The 19,476-nt window shown below is 40.5% G+C and overlaps 3 protein-coding genes, 1 non-coding gene and 1 pseudogene across 7 annotated transcripts; all 5 read left to right on the plus strand.

The window, feature by feature from the left end:
* The first annotated feature begins 60 nt into the window (after positions 1–60).
* LOC121882962 lies at positions 61–324 on the plus strand. Its single transcript, XR_006092191.1, has one exon.
* On the plus strand, positions 61–9,119 carry clmnb (calmin b). 3 transcript variants are annotated; one of them, XM_042389849.1, is made up of 11 exons: positions 61–1,814; positions 2,376–2,463; positions 2,991–3,052; positions 3,146–3,241; positions 4,164–4,247; positions 4,364–4,456; positions 4,552–4,778; positions 4,878–5,071; positions 5,334–5,416; positions 5,668–7,232; positions 8,325–9,119. In XM_042389849.1, the coding sequence occupies exons 2-11, from the start codon at positions 2,394–2,396 to the stop codon at positions 8,449–8,451; spliced, it is 2,601 nt and encodes an 866-aa protein (XP_042245783.1). In that variant the 5' UTR covers positions 61–1,814; positions 2,376–2,393; the 3' UTR covers positions 8,452–9,119. The 3 variants fall into 3 exon arrangements, with proteins under 3 accessions (XP_042245783.1, XP_042245784.1, XP_042245785.1); XM_042389850.1 differs by having other exon boundaries at positions 61–1,735; XM_042389851.1 differs by having other exon boundaries at positions 61–1,174.
* Positions 9,120–9,367: 248 nt separating this feature from the next.
* On the plus strand, positions 9,368–13,149 carry LOC121882780 (alpha-1-antiproteinase-like). Its single transcript, XM_042391229.1, has 4 exons — positions 9,368–10,397; positions 10,860–11,127; positions 12,318–12,462; positions 12,691–13,149. Exons 1-4 carry the CDS (start codon positions 9,368–9,370, stop codon positions 12,877–12,879), a joined length of 1,632 nt encoding a protein of 543 aa, XP_042247163.1. The 3' UTR covers positions 12,880–13,149.
* Positions 13,150–13,754: 605 nt separating this feature from the next.
* LOC121882431 (alpha-1-antitrypsin homolog) lies at positions 13,755–17,625 on the plus strand. Of its 2 annotated transcripts, none has more exons than XM_042390690.1 (6): positions 13,755–14,023; positions 14,729–14,854; positions 15,294–15,918; positions 16,050–16,320; positions 16,623–16,770; positions 16,978–17,625. In XM_042390690.1, the coding sequence occupies exons 3-6, from the start codon at positions 15,303–15,305 to the stop codon at positions 17,167–17,169; spliced, it is 1,227 nt and encodes a 408-aa protein (XP_042246624.1). In that variant the 5' UTR covers positions 13,755–14,023; positions 14,729–14,854; positions 15,294–15,302; the 3' UTR covers positions 17,170–17,625. The 2 variants fall into 2 exon arrangements, with proteins under 2 accessions (XP_042246624.1, XP_042246625.1); XM_042390691.1 differs by having other exon boundaries at positions 14,734–14,854.
* A 713-nt stretch (positions 17,626–18,338) lies between these two features.
* LOC121882561 lies at positions 18,339–18,868 on the plus strand (annotated as a pseudogene).
* Positions 18,869–19,476: the final 608 nt, after the last annotated feature.

A 19,476-nucleotide genomic window follows, 5' to 3' on the forward strand; every position in this document is an offset into this window, starting at 1 on the left:
TTGAGTAAATGTGCATCACAAGTAGCCTACTTCGATGTTCCGAGTCTTTGCAGCCTTGTGACGCTGCCCCTTGCAAAGGACTGTTGCTTGTGGGTACAACAAGGTGGCAGAAAGCAACTCAAAGAATGAAAAGGCGTGACTTCTGGAGGTTCAGGAGCTTCACGTGCGATGTTCCTTGGACAGATTTCCTGCTTTCCACGGCGGTGATGCTCTTGTTCTATAGATATCACCTTTCTTAAGGCAGGTAGAGTAAAAACCCGGCAGCCTGATATTGTTTGAAACAGGGGGAGCTCTTCCTGTCAGACACTGTCCGCTGTCACAATACTGTCTGATTAAGCAGACAAGCATTAAGCTGATTAAGCATTAATGCACAATTAAGTCACACATTACCTGCATTCAGTTCACATATTTTTCAAGTCTCTAAATCTAGTCTTAAGGGTATGAGGGTGTTGGATTTCATCCCCCATCACTTACAATGAAACTGCTTCAAGAAGGGATCTCTTTGGTGTTGGTATGAAAAGTAGGAGTGATTACAGTAAGACAGACTTGGAAAAATTTGAATATATCCTTTAAATTTAAACCCACAGAACCTGTTTTTAATATATGTATTTGCGCATAAATCTCTCCCACTAAGTTTATATTCACTTTTCAACTAAAATGTTGCATCCGATATATTAAACACCTTTTATTCAAATTTTGCCACTCTGTCCTCTATTTGTGCACAACACTCAGATGATATACAGTATGTAGGCAATGAAAGTGTGAAGAATGTAGTTAATCAGTATGCTCAGAAATAATACGTTACAATCATTTTCTTACTGAATACTTGGCTCATCTCAGATGAATTTCTGAAATTTCTCAATATGAATTAATGTAGTTAAGCTCTAGAAGTAAAGTTGCCACACGTTGCTGTTTGCAGACCAAATGAGACCTTCGTTCCAGTTATTCCAGTTTATGTTAATTCATGTGCTGGTATTCCACATTGATTTTATGCGTCTTCACATTTCTGATCTGTTCAAATAAATTCCGCGTGTGCTGGTAAGATTTAAAAGTCGAGCATGTCATACAAGCTTATAAGCAATTCTGTTCACTGATGGGAGATTTCTCACATCAAAGATGCATCAAAGTTCCCTGGTGAGGTTGAGTCGAGAATACCGGAGAGCCGCAGGAAAATGTGGGTCACTGCAAAAAGCACGGCGTGCATTTCACAGCTTTACAGACATTTCAGAGCACCATATTAACATCCTAAATGAGGCTTTAGGTTCCTGTAGAGATTCGTAGGTGATTAAAAATGTTACGCTGTGTGTCCTTTTATAAATATTTTATTATTTTACAAAGTGAGCCCATTAGATCGTTAATTTTCCAGACATGAAATACATGTCTTATTAATGTAGCCTACTGACAGCGTACTGACAATGCAAGCTGATGTAAAAGAACTAGAAATTGATGAAAACATGTTTTTCCAATGAATGTTCATCAATAATGTACCTCATGAAATTACAGTATGAATCACAAAGAAGTGCCCTTCACACTTTTCTTATTATTATAATAATGCTTTTTTTTTTCTTTCATAAAACCTACCTTCAGGCGAGAAGGTAGAAAGATATTTCACCATCTTCTCCAGTAGCCATTGGAGATTAGTATTATGAGGATGATGACATACTTTTCATTGGCTAAATGTTACCAAACTGGGCACAGAGGAGAATGCTCAGAAATACTAAAATTTGCAGCAGGTGTAGGTTTGTGTATGTTTTTCTTCTACTATGTATAAGATGAGACTTGTGTGATACCAGCTGTAAATGACAAGTCCTACAGTAAGTCTGTATACATGAATTAAAAATTGTTGATTTGCCAAAACACGTTGCTCTGAAACCACCTTTATAGATAACACGTTGCTTTTTATGAGCATGATTAAAAATGACCATGGCTACATCTGCTCATTCCTATTGTGAAAGTCCCAGTGCAGACTTCTATTCATTCCTTTAGTCAGAGCTGAACATGCTCAGAAGAAACTCAGGTATGTGACGAAGAGTCAGAAAGATTTATGACAAGAAAAACTTACACAGTGATCGCAGCTGAGTTCTTAATTTTAAGGATCCCAACACTGTACGTGACTGCCTCCAAGGACAGAATTTTATGATCTGCAGTCTGCCAATAGGATTCAGACTGAATGTCTTTGGGTGGGGTGGTGTTAGAGTTGATCAACACCTCTGAAGGAGGTGTCAGCGTGTTCAGGCAAGGCTCACTGCCTCACTTTGCCTTTTCTTCATCCTGATCCTGTCCTGTAAGGAAACCTCAGTGCACCTCTGTTTGCTACAAGTTGTTGACATTTTGAATTGTTTTTCCTTCTTATCTCCAAAATGGATCAAACGCAGACGTGCGTCTGAGGTCAAATGAGAATGGAGGACGAGGCCAGCTGGGATTCACAAGGAGTCCGTGACCAACATGTGCAACAGTCTCAAGGTACAATGAAAAAGACATGCTGCCGTAGTGGTTGCTAATGTTAATACTGACCCATTGTGTTAATATGTTACATCACTGTGTAGACAAGAACTTAAATGTACTTTTGAAAAAAGAATAGTTTGCAAGACAACAATGTTAATTTCTCTTTTCTTTCCGTCTTTGCCCTCTGAACATTTTTTTCCCCAGACAAGTGTCTTTGGCAGTGTGGCGTCTGATTGCCCAATCATTAACTTTGTTTGAACTTGTTAGTAATATGCTCTTTAGTGGGACTTGTATGTAAAAATTTATAATGAAAAGAGATTTGACAACAAGTTTGTTAATCTGAGGTATCTTTAAATTCTGCAGTCTCATTGAGGTAAAATCTTATGTGCCGTTTCTGTCAGATTCCTTCTGCTTATCACATTCAACACAAATTCTCCTGCATGCTATACAGTGAACGCAGGCTTGTGAAAGCATTGATGCAACACTGTTCACTTGGAAAACCGCAATATTCACTGTGCCATGGCTCTGTTTTCTTTTTCCTCTAGATGAGAGGAAGGCAGTGCAGAAGAGAACCTTCACCAGGTGGATGAATATGTTTCTGCAGAGAGTAAGGCACACATTAATACTGTTTTACTGTACATTATACTTTTTCACACTTTAAATTAAATCACCAGTGAGGTTTATGTTTTGTTATTTTCAGTGTGAACCTCCAGTTGAAGTGCACGACCTGTTCACAGACATTCAAGATGGCAGAATACTGATGTCCCTGCTGGAGGAGCTGTCTGGATGTAAACTAGTAAGAATCACATGACTGTTGCTCATTAAATAATAATAGTTTTTATACTATTATTTATTTATTGTTTTAGTTTTTTTGAACTCTTTTCACTAGTCTTGTTTTTTCCTTTTACATGCACATGTGCCTATAATTGAGTAGATTTGTTGGGAATAATATGTAATGTATTGGTCTGTATTCTATATGCAGACACTTGTTTTGTTTTTTACCAGTGCTTTCTGTTGTGTGCATGCAAAAAGGCTTTAATTTTGGTGTTTTTTTTCTGTAAATACCTGCTTTAAATAATCAGTATATGTGTGTGTGCATATGTGTAGATTATTATGGGTACTTTGGTGCATGCCCATCTGAATGCATACGTAAATCTGTGTGTGGACAGATTTAAGTGATTGGATTTTGGAAATTGGGTCGGGGAACCGGAAAGAGATATAGTGATATAGTACAGTTCTTCCACATGCTTATGTTCACTGTTATGCACCTGTTGATATATGCATAAACTCAGTAGAGAAATAATCAGAAAATAATAATTTTTATACTGTGAATATTGTATAAATATAGACAAAAGTTTGTGATTGAGACCCATTAATCCTGAAGCTTTAAATAAATAATTTGACATTTTGGAAGATTTGCTCATTCATGTTGCGTTACGGACGGTTACGTGCTGGACTGTCACTGGTCAAGAAAAAGTTAAGAGAAGAACAGGTCATCTTTATTGATTTATTTTGTTATTTGGACAGAGCCAGGCTAGTTGTATGCCCCTGTTTCCAGTCTTTATGCTAAGCTAAGCTAACTAGCTGCTGGCTTTAGCTAATCAATAGTGGTACACACATTAGAGTGGTATTGACCATCTAACTGACAGCAAGAAAGCCAATAAGCATATTTCCCAAAATGTTGAACTATTCCCTTAAGCGTTCCTTCTGTAATTTAGCTTTACAGGTTTAGGTCGTCTTCTCACCGCAATTTCAGACTGAACAACATTTCCAAGGTCCTGGCTTTCCTGGATGATAGACATGTGAGTTTGTTTGCTTGTAAGTCAATACAGTGATAATGTTTTGACATGTATCACATTTATATTCACATCCGGAAAAACTAGATTTCAGATAATGTCTCCTCACTGTTGTCTCTCAGGTGAAGCTGCTTGGCATCGATGCCTCTGGTATTGCTGATGGCATCCCTTCTGTTGTTTTTAACCTTATCTGGAACATCATCTTGCATTTCCAAGTGGGTTTGTCCCATCATTCATCACTCTAATGTCTTGATGGGTTTTGTCTTTGTGACTGACCTCACACACAATCCGCTCTTTAACTCTAATACAGGTAAAAGAAGTGACAGGAGGCCTCCAAAGGCATTTGTCTTCTAGCCTCACCTCCTTATCGATGAGCAGTTACCCCTCCTCCAGTGACCTCTCACCCCAGCCAAATGACATTGGCAGCTACTCCAGTAACACTCTGCCAAGAAAAGGCGGAAATGCTGCCAGGGAGCCAAAGTACCACGGGAAAGTAATCAAGACTCTCCTGCAGTGGGTCCAAAGATGCACATCACAGTGAGTCTGAAAAAGATAAAATTGCTTACAAAGTAATTTTAGTCAACAAAACATCCTGAATCATGAGTGTGTCTCTGGTCTGCATTTGTAAACTCCCAGGTTTGGGGTGGAGGTGCACGACTTTGGGAAGAGCTGGAGGAGTGGACTGGCATTCCTAGCTATGATTAAGTCCATAAACCCTGCATTGGTTGACCTGAGGGAAAGCCTGTCCAGAGAGCCAAGAGAAAACATTCATCAGGCTTTCATGATAGCCCATCACAGTTTGGATATACCACCTTTACTAGAGCCTGAAGGTAAAAGCTTACTTAATAGTAAATCCATTTTCCTGCACAAACACAAATATCTTTCTGCAAGATATCAGTTGTTTTCACCTAGCAACAAAGCTAAACAGGTGCTATAAGCTCACCATGGTCCCACTGCAAAGCAATTTATAAGTTGGCCTCACTAGAAATGAGCAGCAAAGGTATTTACTATGTGTAGAGCCCATTCAGTAACAGTAATAATTAAAGTTTACCATGCTACTGTGTGAAGATGGTTTATCGTTCTATCCCACAGATGTGGCATGCATTTCACCAGATGAGCAATCTATCATTACCTATGTGTCTATGTTCCTGGGACATTATTCAGGCATAGATGAGGTCAGTATGGTTTGTTTTATAGATTTTAAAACATTTAAGGAAATACACTTATTTGCTTTGTTCCCGAGAGTTAGATGAGAAGATTTATACCGCTCTCATGTGTGAGTGTGGTATCAATCTTCTCATCCAACTATCCGCAAGAAAGCAAATAAGTATATTTTCAAACACTGAGAACCAAAGATACTTCTTTCTGGGTATTATTTTCAGTAGTATTATGTAACTATGTAACTGTAATATATCTTATGTTACAGAATTATACAACAGATATTGAAGTTAACATTCCTGAGATCCCAAATTTTGGAGCACTTGAGGCACTCAGCTTTGGAGAGACTGGTACCAGAGACCCAGAAGCCAAAGGTTTGCTCAGAGGCCTGGAGAAGAGCAGCGAACAGCAACTTTGGAAACAGTGGGCTAGAAGATCTTCAGGAGGACTCCATGCCACCTTGCGTCACATGAATGGAGCAGTTACCTCTGACTTCTCCACCAGCAGCGACGTTTTTCCATCATATCGTTGCCAAAGCATTACTGAACAAACTGCGGGCACCTCACAAGTCAACAGAAAGAAAGGCAGATGTCCAAGTGTCTTACAGCCACCCAGTCCGCTGGACACAGGTGTTTTCAGCCAGGATATCCGATCATGGCTGGAAAAAGGGTCTGTGGATCAGAGCCACGCCAAACCAAAAAGGGATGAGAGTTATATTTCCTTGAGCTCTGAGGAAGGAATCTACAACTTGTCAGTGCTGGACTCAGATGAGGAGGATGCCTACAGCTACAACCTGGATCTGAACAAAGAAGTTTTTCAACCTTACAATCACCTAAAAAGAATACCGAGACTTGAAGAGGAAACAGCGGAAGAAATGATCCTGAATGGACAGCTGATTGAAGAGTCAGAACATCTGGAAGTGTCTGAGATGTTCAATGACAGTGGATGTAAACATCAAGAAGGCTCCCTTGCACAAAATACTGATTTTGATCAAGAGTTGGAAGTCAGAGCTCTGTCAGTAGATCACAGGAGGTTTGATTTGGAAAAAAATGAAAGCATTTTCAGAGAAATGGCAAACAACAGAGCTGTGTTGGACGTACATCCACCGGATGAAAGCAGAGGCAAAGGAGAACATGAAGAGGAGAGAGCTGTTACAGGACAAAGTAACGATGTTGGTGAGGAAAAGAGGGAGAAGGAGAAGACTGAAAATGCTAGATTGGTGAGGAATGGATATAATGAAACAGAATCACTGGTAGTGGAAGTGGCTTATTGGAAGACAGAAGTTGTGGTAGAGACTGAAGGAGAACCTTCTGAAAAAAGTGGACAAGTGAGTGAGAGGAGAGACAAAGAAGAGGAGGAAGAACATTTGCTGATGTTCAAGAAAGGGCAGAATAGAGGATTAAGGAAGGAGAGAGATGAAGAGGATGATGTGAAGGAGGAAGAGAGGGGAAATCAGCAAAGTGTTGTGAATTTACAAATGATGAAGACAGGAAATGAGAAAATATTAATTGACAAGGCTGAAGTCAGAAGGACGAGTGTACCTACAATTAGCACAAAAGAAGACAGTGATGGGAGAGATGTCAAAATGGAGAATTTAACCAAGAATTGTAAAGATGCAGAAAATCAGGAAGACACTAATGAAGTAAAATATTCAATGGATTTTGAGACAGTAGATGAGAAGGACAGGGAACTGGAGAGATGTAAACATCTAACTGAGAAGAAAGCAACGATAATACACCATCCTGGTGCAACTACCCTGAAAAATTACACTGATGGAGGTCACCATGATGGTGATATTAATGTGACCTGCCGTGCAACCTCTCAGTCATTCAGGTAGGCTATGACATTTGTTATTTATGGGTACAAATACAATTGATTGTTCATTAAGCACCACCCTCTATAGTTACTGTTACTACACCTGTCAAGCTTTCCAATCTAAAACTCACATGATGCAGTTTTTAATGATAGCATTGGCAGAAATTAATCCATTATTGTAAACAATGGGTCTTCAATTTCACACAGAAGTAAATAGAGGCAAGCTTCTCTTCTACTTTCTCCACTCTTTGTCAGCTGAAATGACAAACATCATCAGCTGTATCTAGCTAGCATTAGCTAATGATAGCGCAACGTTAAAACTCTGAGTTGGTTGAAACTTCTGTCGCAAGCGGACTTTTTAATGTTGCAGCTGATCTGCTTTAAAACGAGAACCCTGTAAAAGTCTTAAATATGCACATTATGGCTACACACATGACATAATACTAAAAGACTGAGTGTCCCAGGCAAGTGACATGGAAATAAAGGAGCAGCATTGTTATACACTAACCGACCCATGGATGGTTCAGTTGCTTACTGTAGAAAAAATACTTGGACAAGCAACACAGTGTTAGATGCTTTCATTGTCAAACGGTATACTTAACTTTTATAAGAGAAAAGGATTTGAGGATGAAAACTAACTGTAGTGTAAACTTCAAACCTTAAACCAAGAGCAGGACAGAGTTAGCCAAATTACATTAGCATCTTAGCAGCCACAGGTTGGATGTACAGTTCTGAACAAGTATTTTCCTAATGTAACCTATGTAATTAAGTAGTTAAAAACATACCCCTTGCCTTTGGAGAGACCTCTAGGTTACTACTGCAGGTAGTTAGCTGGGCTACTGTTTTAGCTCAAGCAGATGAACACGCTGTTTAATCTATTCTTTACACTTTTGCTCTTGTGTTTTTAGTTTTGTAAAGGCAAAAAGACCCTTAAAACTCTTACAGAACATAGCTCTTACTGTAGCCCCATGCTGACCGCTTCATCTTCATTCATTCACACGGATTACACAGATAACATTTATGTCTGTCTTTTTGGTTTTATTGCTTCAGTGTAACATCTATTCTTTGGCCTGAATCTAACACTTCTGTGTTTAATCTACTTTCCAACAGTGAGGGAGGATTCGTTCTTCAATCTTTAGCAGCCTCTTGTGACATAACCCCATTAGAGCTGGAAATGCTCTTGTTCCTGTGGATCCTGCTCTACTGCTGCCTCATCCTACCTCAAATGAACCACTGAGTCCCCCTGCAGTGCACCCTTCTTATTAAGATATGCTTATTAGCCCAGTTTCCACTAATGAGCCAAACAGGGACACTTAGGGCTGGGTTGACTCCTTATCTGTGTCACTAAATTTCCCCCAAGACAACATTTAATGATTACATTTGGTTCTCACTGCCAGCAGAAATAATTTGTCATTTGGGCTGTAGTTTTCAGATAAACACATAATACCATTATCGCCATTATTATACAGATTTTCAGCTGCTTGCTCTTGCACTTGGTCTGTGAGGTGTTTTTGCTGAATGCATGTCCATATATTCTGTTTTTTTTTTGTGGCAAAATCACTCCTTTCAATTTCAGTTGACCTCATCAACCACATGATGGCATCACAGCAGCAACTGTCTCACATGACCTACTGTCTATACTGCATATTGTTGACTGCTGAGAATCCCATGTGACCTACTGTTTAATTAGAAGATGTATTGACACGGTGGGATTAAGCTGATAATATTTAATGAGTACTTTGACATTTTGCAGACTCTCACTGTGTCACTTGTGTCTCCAAATGTGCACTTGTTTTTCATTGTTTTCACCTCACATACTGTATGATAGTCAAAGCTTATCAACAGTGCAGGCTTTTTTCATGACATTTTTCTGACTATGAGATATAAATAAAAAGCCAGATACTTGTTCTGTGTCATATGTCTTCTGGTCCTTCTCACAAGATAGAATCACACATAGGAAAACTGCATTTACAGGCAGCTTAGACATGTTAGGCACATAGCCTTTGTAAGATAAGACCGGTTTTCCACAGTGTACACAGTGAAACTAGAGCAAAATCTATGCATCAGTTGCATAAGTGTTCAAAATCCATGTTGACCAAAATGTCATTAAAGGGGGGATTTGAGTATGCTTTGTCCTCACTTTGGTAGCATGCATGTCCTCACAGTCATTGCTGATGAATTTCTACGAAACTAAAAAACATGGTGCCATTGTTTGCTTGGAGCTCTGTCCAGGGGTCAAAAGCTCAGCGCTGGAGATCGATATACTTTCAACACCACCACCACCCCCGCGCCGAGCCACAAGAACAACACTTCCAAAGCAGGAGTTTGGCCGGCCTCATGTGAGTTCAACCTGCAGCGTCTCTGAATCAGGCCAAGCCGGAGTGGCAAGAGAAGAAGCGATGATGTCTGTTGTGTATAGTTTTACATGTATACTAGTGCTAGCAGTGCTAACAGGCCTCTCTGCAGATGGGTCAGTTCCATCAAAGCCTGAGAAAGTCTTCAGCAGGCCTCTGAGAAGGGAACAAGAAGTCAAGCAGGAGCAGCAGCTCAACATATCTGCTCTAAACACAGTCTTGGCCTTTGAAACCTACCGTGACCTGGCCACAAGAGCCACTACTGGGCCCAGTGTCCAGCAACAGCACAACATCCTGTTCTCGCCCTTGGGCCTAGCGTCAGCTCTAGCCCTGCTGTCCCAAATCTCTGGATCGGAGAGTCGGAGCCAGGCCCTGGAGGCCCTGGGGCTAGCAGCCAACTCTACAGAGCAGAGCGTGGAGGCCACCATATCTGCTCTCGCAGATCTGCAACATAACCTCATGCTGCAGGAGGGAGGGGGTGGAGTTGGGGTTCAAAGGGCAGAGTCTGGGGCTGGATCCAAGACAAAATCTGGGATTGGGGCCACAGCAGGGGGGGCTGCTGGAAACAACACTGGTGTAGGTGATGGGGAAAAGGGTAGGAATGGAACCAGTTTCAGTTCTGGAGGTAAGGTTGGGGTCCATGGTGGGAGCCAGTTAAGGGTGTGGAGCAGCCTACATGTTGATGGACGACCCTCACTAGACTATGATAGTTTTCTGTCCAGGCCTCAGCACACCAGACCCTCCATCTTCAACATCAGCTTTGAGGCGTTGATGAAAGACTTGAAAGGCTCCAACAAACTTAAACTCAACAATTATGTATATTTCAAAGGTATCTTCTTGTTACATGGGCAATGAAAGTTACTGTTTTGTGCATACATATTCATATTCTCAACACAAGTTTGGGAATTATTCCTGTACATTAAGGGTATTAGCCACCAGGCAGAAGAAACACTTCATTGCTTTGCAAAAGAGAAATGTACGCCTTCAGAAACACATTTAAGTGAAAGCCTGAATAAAAATGAATTTCAGCTAAATTAGGAAAAGTGTAGTCAGTATGCTTACAATATGTGCTCATTGCATCAGTGCAATACCACCCACCGCATAGCATATTGAACACCTGCTTTGTCATCAGTCATTGTTTTTCATGAAGAGCAGATGCTCACTTGTAAACAGTTGGTGATAATACATTTACACAGTGGGTGTTTTTTATAGGTGTGCAACCTCTATCTTTGCCAAATTTATTTTCATATTTTATCTGTAACCTGTTCTCTCTGTTAATGACATAAATCAGGTCGTCAGCCATTTGAGCGGCGCCACACAGTGCCACGGAGATTCCAGCTGAATGCTACGACCAGCGTGGAGGTTGAAATGATGTTCAGGGACGACTCGTCTGAAGTGATGATGCTGTACGACACCAACTGCTCAGTCACAGTGGTGCAGCTGGCCCGTTCAGAACGCCTGGCCTCACTGCTGCTTCTTCCTAAAGCCGAGCTGCAGCCCCTGGAAGACTGCCTCTCTGATAGCCGCATGAACTTTTGGCTCAGCAACCTGAAGGCAGGGTAGGTGGGGAGTCCAAATGGTTGAATGGGAACAAACTGTAAACTATATCAAGTTACATGCTTACTCCAATGTTTTTCTGATTTGTTGCATGGACGTTTGTGTCAGTAGCTTCCAGATTGAGCAAATATGACCTGATTTCACTCGTGCCATTTCGCATCCCTATTTGAATTGCATCAAGTTCTTTCTAAATAGTAAATAGTGTAGTAAGTAAATACAGAGGAGAAGCTTCAAGATTAGACCACAAGAAAAGCAGGGTGGATGTGTTAAAAAGGCAAAAATTAATTGTGTTGGTTCACCTAAATTTCAATCAATGACACCCAAATTTCTTACTTACCCCCAGTGGTATTTAGCCATGGAGATAGTTCTGGTTTTACCAGATTTCAAAATATATTTGTGTAATATCCACTCCAGTACAATTGAAGTAAATGACATTTCATTTGCAGTGCTAGTGGCACTTTAATTGCTTTAATGAGACCATTTTAATTTGAATTAAAAATTTAATTCCACAGCATTGCTTTCTAGGAACAGTGCCACAAAAGCCCCAATGGCTCTGAATAATCAGTTTTCATTGGAACTACTTTCTTCCGGGGAAATAGTACGTATGAAAACTGTCAAAACACTGTTTCTGCAACAAATTATATGTATTAGGTGGAGGCAGAAATGTCAAGTAGATATCTCAAATACTGGACAAGATAAGTGAGAAAATCTGCATTTTTTCCTGTAATTTAGGTGAACTGACCATTTAACAACACAAAGGTAGTCTTTATTTCAGGGCTGTTGTATTTTTTGTGGTTTCTATAAGATCAGGGTTTAGGTGAAGCCTACGTGAGACTTTGAATCTGTGTATACGTGCATGAGCATGTTAATCCAAAGGTTAGCATGTACAGCATACCATATGGGTTTGAGTATGTCCATGTACAGTGTATGTCCCGTTTGAAGTGTGTTTGCTTATCCACGAGTGTACAGTGTATTGATCCATGCCACGGCACAGAGTAGCACCCTCGCTCTGGTCTCCTGCAGTCACTAGCTTTCTGTTGTTAGATGATGAATGATGCTCAGTAGACTTTAAGTCAGCCATAATTACTGCTCTCGATTCATCAGTGAGCGAAAGCCTGCAGTACGGGTCCCACAAGTTGTAACAAGACAGCTTAGAGCAAATCCATTAACGCATTGATTGTTGTTTTCACAGGCGGGCAGAAATCCGTTTCCCTAAATTCCAACTAAGGAAATCCTACAGTTTAGACAGCCTCCTGAGGAACTCTGGGGTATCATCCATTTTCTCAGACTCAGCCGACTTCTCAAGGATATCACAGAAGATGCTGAAACTCGTCAAGGTTAAGAAAGAACCAAAATGTCCAATTTTTCATTTTCAGAGTGGAATACCATGAAACTACCCTTTAAATAACTTATTACACATAATAGAAATTCACTTTGATGTGCAATGGACATATGACCTACACTTTCTCCTTGTGTCTCTCTTTAATGTACACACTCACTTTCCATATTCTTTATGCAGTATCTCTATATGCTCACTACTCTTGTTTCTGTGTTATTACACTCAGGCTCCTCATGAGGTTCTGCTGGAGGTGGAGGAGACCAAGTCAGGGGAGGGGGGGAGCACTGACATCACCCTGGACTTCTCTGTCCCCCCGAGAATCACCTTTGACAGACCGTTCATGCTCATAATCTATGACGATCTCACAGGCCTTGTTCTGCTCATGGGAAGAATTCTTGATCCAACAGATGTTTAGACTAGAGTGAACATCACAATCTCCTTTTTGTCCTTTTTTTTTTCTTCTGCTATTGATAAATTCATTTGCATTACATAAAATCTTTGGTTTGTACTTTTTACAATAGTATGGCCTATCGTTTTGAAAATTTCCCTGAAGTTGCAGAGTGCAGTGTGTTTTACTTTCAATTCTCCAGCCATTACAGGATGATTTTGTAATTATTTCTCCATTTTCACAAAATGATGAAAATGAACAACATTTAAATGGTAGTAATTTATCCCTGTGACTGAATCTCTGCTATTCTTGCTAAAAATATAAAACACTTTTCTTCCATTACAAAAGCATTTTCGTTTTTGTCATTTTTTCACACTGAAACCCATTTCCTCCTGAAACATCTCTTTATTGTCTCATGCACTTATCGGAAATTGCTTTGCAAGAACTTCTAGGCTTATTCACCATCATGAAAAGAAAATTCTCATTAAAATTGTTACAATTTCACACTGCAGCAGGGTTTAGTAATTTTGGGGCCATCAGTTTATTTTTACTTCAACATCAGTCAACCTTGCGGAGGTGTCACAATGATATTTAGCCCACTGAGGAGATGATGCATAGAGGATAGTTTGATGAAAGGGACAACACATCCTTCACAGAAATGTCAGCCTATTAATCAAGAAGGGTTCAACTGACTCCTGGAAACCACGTTTGTGAGCCAATAGGAAGAGGGGTCCCCAGAAGAGAAGTACATCACTTTTTTTTTTATATCAACCTTCTTCCTCTCATGAATGTGTAACTCTAAAAAATCAACAATCCAACAAGTTCACCCACTTCACGCAGCGAATATTCAGGTGTGTGGAGGTGATTATATATAGACTGTATATGAAGATGGATGCAACGAAGTGGGACGTCACCTTTTGGTTTGCATTGGAGCCAGTTGAAGCCCAGAGTTGCAATTGATGGTCGGTGAGCAGCAGGTGAACCAAATGTCAATCACAGCTGTCAAACAACGTCCACAAGGCAGACATTAGAGCTACTATAGACCCGTGTCAGAAGCGTTTTTCACGCGCATGTCACACGCAACAGATACGCTCTTTCTTAATCTTCTCTTTAATCTATGTAGCTGTCGTCACCGGCTCCGTGCACGCTACATTTGCTGTCTAGACACGAGGTGAGTCTTCAGATCTTACAAACGGAACAATAACTTCCAAAATGACCACCAATGCACTTATTAGAGGGCTTGAATTTAGCGATTGAGACCATAATGACTTGTAAAAAAATGATTAACTTAGTATTTCTTGAGAGAAGTTGAGGCTTTTTGAATGAGAGTCAATTGGGGTTTTTTTTTTGGAGCGAGCATCAGCCTCAAACTGTGGTAGCTGCTGCTTGGTGAAAAGGAGTTAAAAACACTGCTAAAGCAAACCTGACCTCTGTTATACTTTAAGGAAGTGACACATGGGGACCCTGAATTAGACCCACGTGTGTTAATCTGCTTGGCAGAATTATTTTCAGTTTGCTGAACATGAACTAATATTTAGAGGCCGAGAAAATTGATGAATGGCTGTATGATTTTAAGAGTTCATGCTATTCCATGGAAAAAATAAACAATTATTTATAATTTCAGAATTTGATTTTAAGTGAAAACCAGATTGATACACTTTGCAATGATTATTTTCATGTTTCCCTGTATACCAGAAAGGCCATCGATTTCTAGTGTATCATTGATTTCTCTAAGTATGTATTGATTGCTGTGATCATGAATGTATGTGATGCAATACATTACAAATAAAACACCACCGGTTCTTTACCGTGTGTTGTGCTGAGTGAAATGTGTTGCATCAGTGAAGACAGTCCTGCCAGATACAGTATCTCTTAGCACAGGACAGAGCAGAGGGGCTGCCCTTGGTTAATTTTTGACCAACCTGTCAGCTGACTCTCGGAGCTCCTGTATATAACAGGGGAAGTTTCTGACGATCCGTCTGCAGCAAAGAGGAACTTGAAGGTAAGCATGGCACTAACTGAAATATGCTGATGTTTTTATATATCTTTAATCTTGTTTGAATAACTTAAAATTATCCGTAAAAGTTTGGTTTGGAAGTGACGCTTTGAAGGCATGGTGACAAACTATATGATCATTGTAAAGTGTAAAGCTGTTTAGGGGCAAAATCATATCAGTGTGTCCTGTTTATTTTAAGGTATTGAGTCATCAGCCAGTGTCAACTTGTCCTTCCATTGAAAAAATATTATTGTTATAATATTATTTATATATATATATAATATAAAAATCATTTTACACTTCATATTTGTATTTTATTTTACTTTATATTTAAATTATTTTACAATATTCATTAATATTAATTAAATCAGGGTTGTAAATCAACTGCTATTATGACCTACAGTGGTTGAGCCTAACTAACCTCCTCCAAATTTCTCCTGCACAGGCTTTAAAGATGCGTGCTTTCTTTGCTATCTGTGCGCTGCTGCTGGCTGCAGCCCGGGCAGACCACCACGACCACCACCATGACCACCACCACCACGACCATGATGAAGACATGAGCTGCCACAAGCTGTCCCCTCCCAATGCTGACTTTGGCTTCGCTCTCTACAAAAAGCTGAGTGCCAAAGCTGCTGCTGGAAAGAACATCTTCTACTCACCACTGGGCATCTCCGCGGCCCTGTCCATGCTGTCTGCAGGGGCCCACGGTGAAACCCACAAGCAGCTGTTCTCCGGCTTGGGCTACAGCGCTCACGATCAGGCTCAGGTCGACGAAGCATACAAGCATCTTTTCCACATGCTTGGCCACAGCCAGCAGGAGGGTCATCAGCTGGATGTCGGCAACGGCTTGGCTCTGCGTTCTGACTTCAGTCCTCTGGAGAAGTTCCTAAAAGATGTCAAAGAGGACTACTCTGGTGAGATCTTCAGCGTTGACTTCGCCAAACCTGCTGAGGCTGCAGCTGAGATCAACAGATTCATTGCCAGTAAAACCAAGGACAAGATCACAGATCAGGTGAAGGATCTGGACGCTGATATGGCCATGGTGCTGATCAACTATGTCTACTTCAGAGGTAGGACACATGCACAGATAGAAATTCTCAAAGATAAACCAGCCTGAAAGATATTTTAAAACAAATAACCACTATCATTTCATTTGATATACAGTATCTATATTGCTTTCCCCATCCACTGCCTCGTACAGGACAGTGGGAGAAACCCTTCGATGGTAATTATACACAGAAGGCTGACTTCAAAGTGGACGACACCACAACGGTTCAGGTGGACATGATGAAGAGGACAGGCCGCTACGACTTCTATGAGGACATTGACAACCACACCACCGTCATCATGCTGCCCTACAAGGGCAACACCTCCATGATGATCGTCCTTCCCCATGAAGGCAAGATGCAGGAGGTGGAGGGCTACATCACAAAGGAATACATCAGGCACTGGCATGACTCGCTTTTCAGGAGGTAACGGAGGAATTTATTTCTGAATCCTCATGGTTGTAGATAGATGTAGATACAGTGATAATGTAATCATTTGTAGGATCATGGGAATGTTTTGACGTATGAGGGGCTTTTATACACAGAGAGCATGATCGAGTAGATGAAAGTAACTTGAATGGCCTAAATGTCGAATAGATCAGATATATTTGATTTGCTTCAACGGTACACCTCGAGTAAAGTAAATAAGCAGTAAGCCAAATGTATGTTACACTGATTTTCTGACATTGGTGATTTATTTATTTGTTTTTTTTATTTGTTTTTTTTAGTTCTGTGGATCTGTCCTTGCCGAAATTTTCCATCTCGACTGAAGCCTCCCTGGATGACACCCTGAAGGAAATGGGCATGACCGACGCTTTCGCAGACAGTGCTGATTTCTCTGGCATGTCTGCCGAGGTCAAGCTCAAAGTTTCAAAGGTAGGATCAGCAAAATGTGACTTTTTATGTTGGGATTTAAAGAGTTAAAGGAGTGCACCGATTTCATGACAGTTACTCATGAAAGAATATTGACACATACAATAGAGTAGATCCTCCTAAGACCCTTTGCTAACTTGTAACTTAGTTACCCAAGACTTGCTCTAAATCAGACTAGACACTGATGGCCTCCTCCTGGTTCCTCCACAGGTGTCCCACCAGGCCGTGCTGAGCGTGGATGAAAAAGGAACAGAGGCAGCAGCCGTCACCCAAATTGAGGTCATGCCCATGAGTATGCCTGAATCCATGACAGTCGACAGACCCTTCTTAGTCTTCATCCTGGAGCACTCCACCAGGAGCATCCTCTTCATGGGCAAGATCAGCGACCCCACAGCCGTGTAAAGGGACATGCTAGAGGAGAACGGGTGTTTAGATTTGTTACATTTTCACACAGCAGTAAGGTTTAGTAGCTTTGGGACATGAGCTCATTTTTACCTCAGCGTCTGGCAGCCTTGTGGAGATGTCACAGTGATATTAAGAGCACTGGGGAAATGATGAATAGAGGATAGTTTGATGAATAAGACAACATATCTATCATCAAGTAACAGAAATGTTAGTCTATTAATCTTTTTGCATTCCTTCAGCATGACACATTTATTACCATCAGTCATCTGAATCTGGCAAGGTGTCTAAATGGCTACATACTACATCACTGTATATTGTATCCAGCTGTCTGTTGTATATAAGATGAATAAAAACATGTCATTTTAAGCATCTGTTAACACACTGAGCCAACGTTGATGTACTATTGCAGTTTCAGTATGAAATTAAATAAAGACTCGTCATGAATAACTGGAATTTTGTGTTCAACCATGAATCAATATTACAACCAAATCATAAAATATCTTGAGTTTACTGACTTAATTATCTTGACTAGTGGCTGCCTGATTTACATTACCAATTAATGCTAAGTGATTCAAATATTTTTAAGTGGAAATGAGATGAAATGACAATTTTAATGAATCCCTTCATATTTTCCTCAAAGGCCACTGATTTCTAATGTACGTGTATTTTATTTCTTTAAGTGTGTGATGATTATTGTGAGCTTATATAGAGTACAAAACACACAAATATATTGTAAAACACATTTATAGACCAAACAAAATCCCCTACCACATTAGGTTTTTTACCCATGTTGTGTTGAGTGAATTGCATTGCACCAGTAAAGATAGTTTTGCCAGAAATCTCTTGGCACAGGACAGAAAAAGAGGCTGGTCCTTGTTAATTTTTAATAGCCCTGTCAGCTGACTCTTGGATATACTGAATATAATGGAGGAGTTCCTGCCAAACTGCAGCAAAGAGGACATTAATAGTAATTAATGTCTCTTCACTCAAGAGACTCTATACTGAATGTTTTATACCACTTTTGAGGTATGTGACATTTGGAAATAGTTATATTTAGAAGTAAAGATTTGAATATGTGGTGACAAAATGTATGATAGAACGGAAGTGCGATGATATCCTTAGTGAGCCCTGTTTAAAAGATATTAAGCCATTTTTTACAGCCAAAGATGCATGGTTTCTTTGCTAGTTGTACACCCGCAGCACTGCTGCTGGCTACAGCCTGGGCAGACCACCACCACAGCCATGAGGGGGAGATGAGCTGCCATAAGCTGTCCCCTCCTAAAGTTTGAAAGAACATTTTCCACTCACCGCTGGGCATCTCCACCGCCCTGTCCATGCTGTCTACAGTGGCCCATTGTGAAACCCACAGCCAGTTGTTCTCCAGCTTGGGTTACAGCATCTTCAACCAGACTCAGATCAACGAAGCATACGAGCATCTTTTCCACATGCTTGGCCACAGCCATGAGAATCAGCAGCTGGATGTCGTCAGCGGCATGGCTCTGTGCTCTGGCTTCAATCCTCTGGAGAAGTTCCTGAAGGATGTCAAACAGTACTCTGGAGAGATCTTCAGTGTCGACTTTACCAAACCTGCTGAGGCTGCAGATCAACAGATACATTGCTAATAAAACCCAGGACAAGATCTAAGATATGAGGTAGGAAGTAAGTTTAGGTGCACGGCTCCTCATGGACAGGTCAAGACACTATGAAAAATAAATGAGTCTTTGTGATTTAAATAGATTGTAGGATGATTTTATACCATATTGCAAAATGTCAAAACATATAACTATAAGTAATTGCGTTGACTTATTTACATGATTGTCATCTTCGAACCTTCCACTGCCTCATACTAGACAGTGGGAGAACCCCTTTGATCGTTTCCAGACACACAAGGCAGACACTACCACAGTTCAGGTGGACATGATGATGTACGAAAATTACTAAAGCACCGACCAGGATGTTGAAAATCACAGCACAGTCATTATAATGTGATTTTTCACCTCCATGATGATCGTCCTGCCTGATGAAGGCAAAATGAAAGAGGTGGATGGCTACATCAATTAGGATACTAGCAAGACTCAGTCTCCAGGAAGTATGAGAGGATCAAATAGATTTTTATAATTCTCATACCTGGCTGTACATAAAGTGTGTTGTAGATTAAGCGACAATGTGTTTATTTGTAGGATAATAAAGAATGTCTTGGCATATGTTGGGCTTTATGCAGCGAGACAGTATAATCAGTGACTGGATGAAAATAACCTGAGTGGACTAGATGATTAAGACAATGTTGAATAGATTTAGGTGAGT

This window comes from Thunnus maccoyii, chromosome 17 (assembly GCF_910596095.1).
Source record: "Thunnus maccoyii chromosome 17, fThuMac1.1, whole genome shotgun sequence".
Classification (NCBI taxonomy): domain Eukaryota; kingdom Metazoa; phylum Chordata; class Actinopteri; order Scombriformes; family Scombridae; genus Thunnus; species Thunnus maccoyii.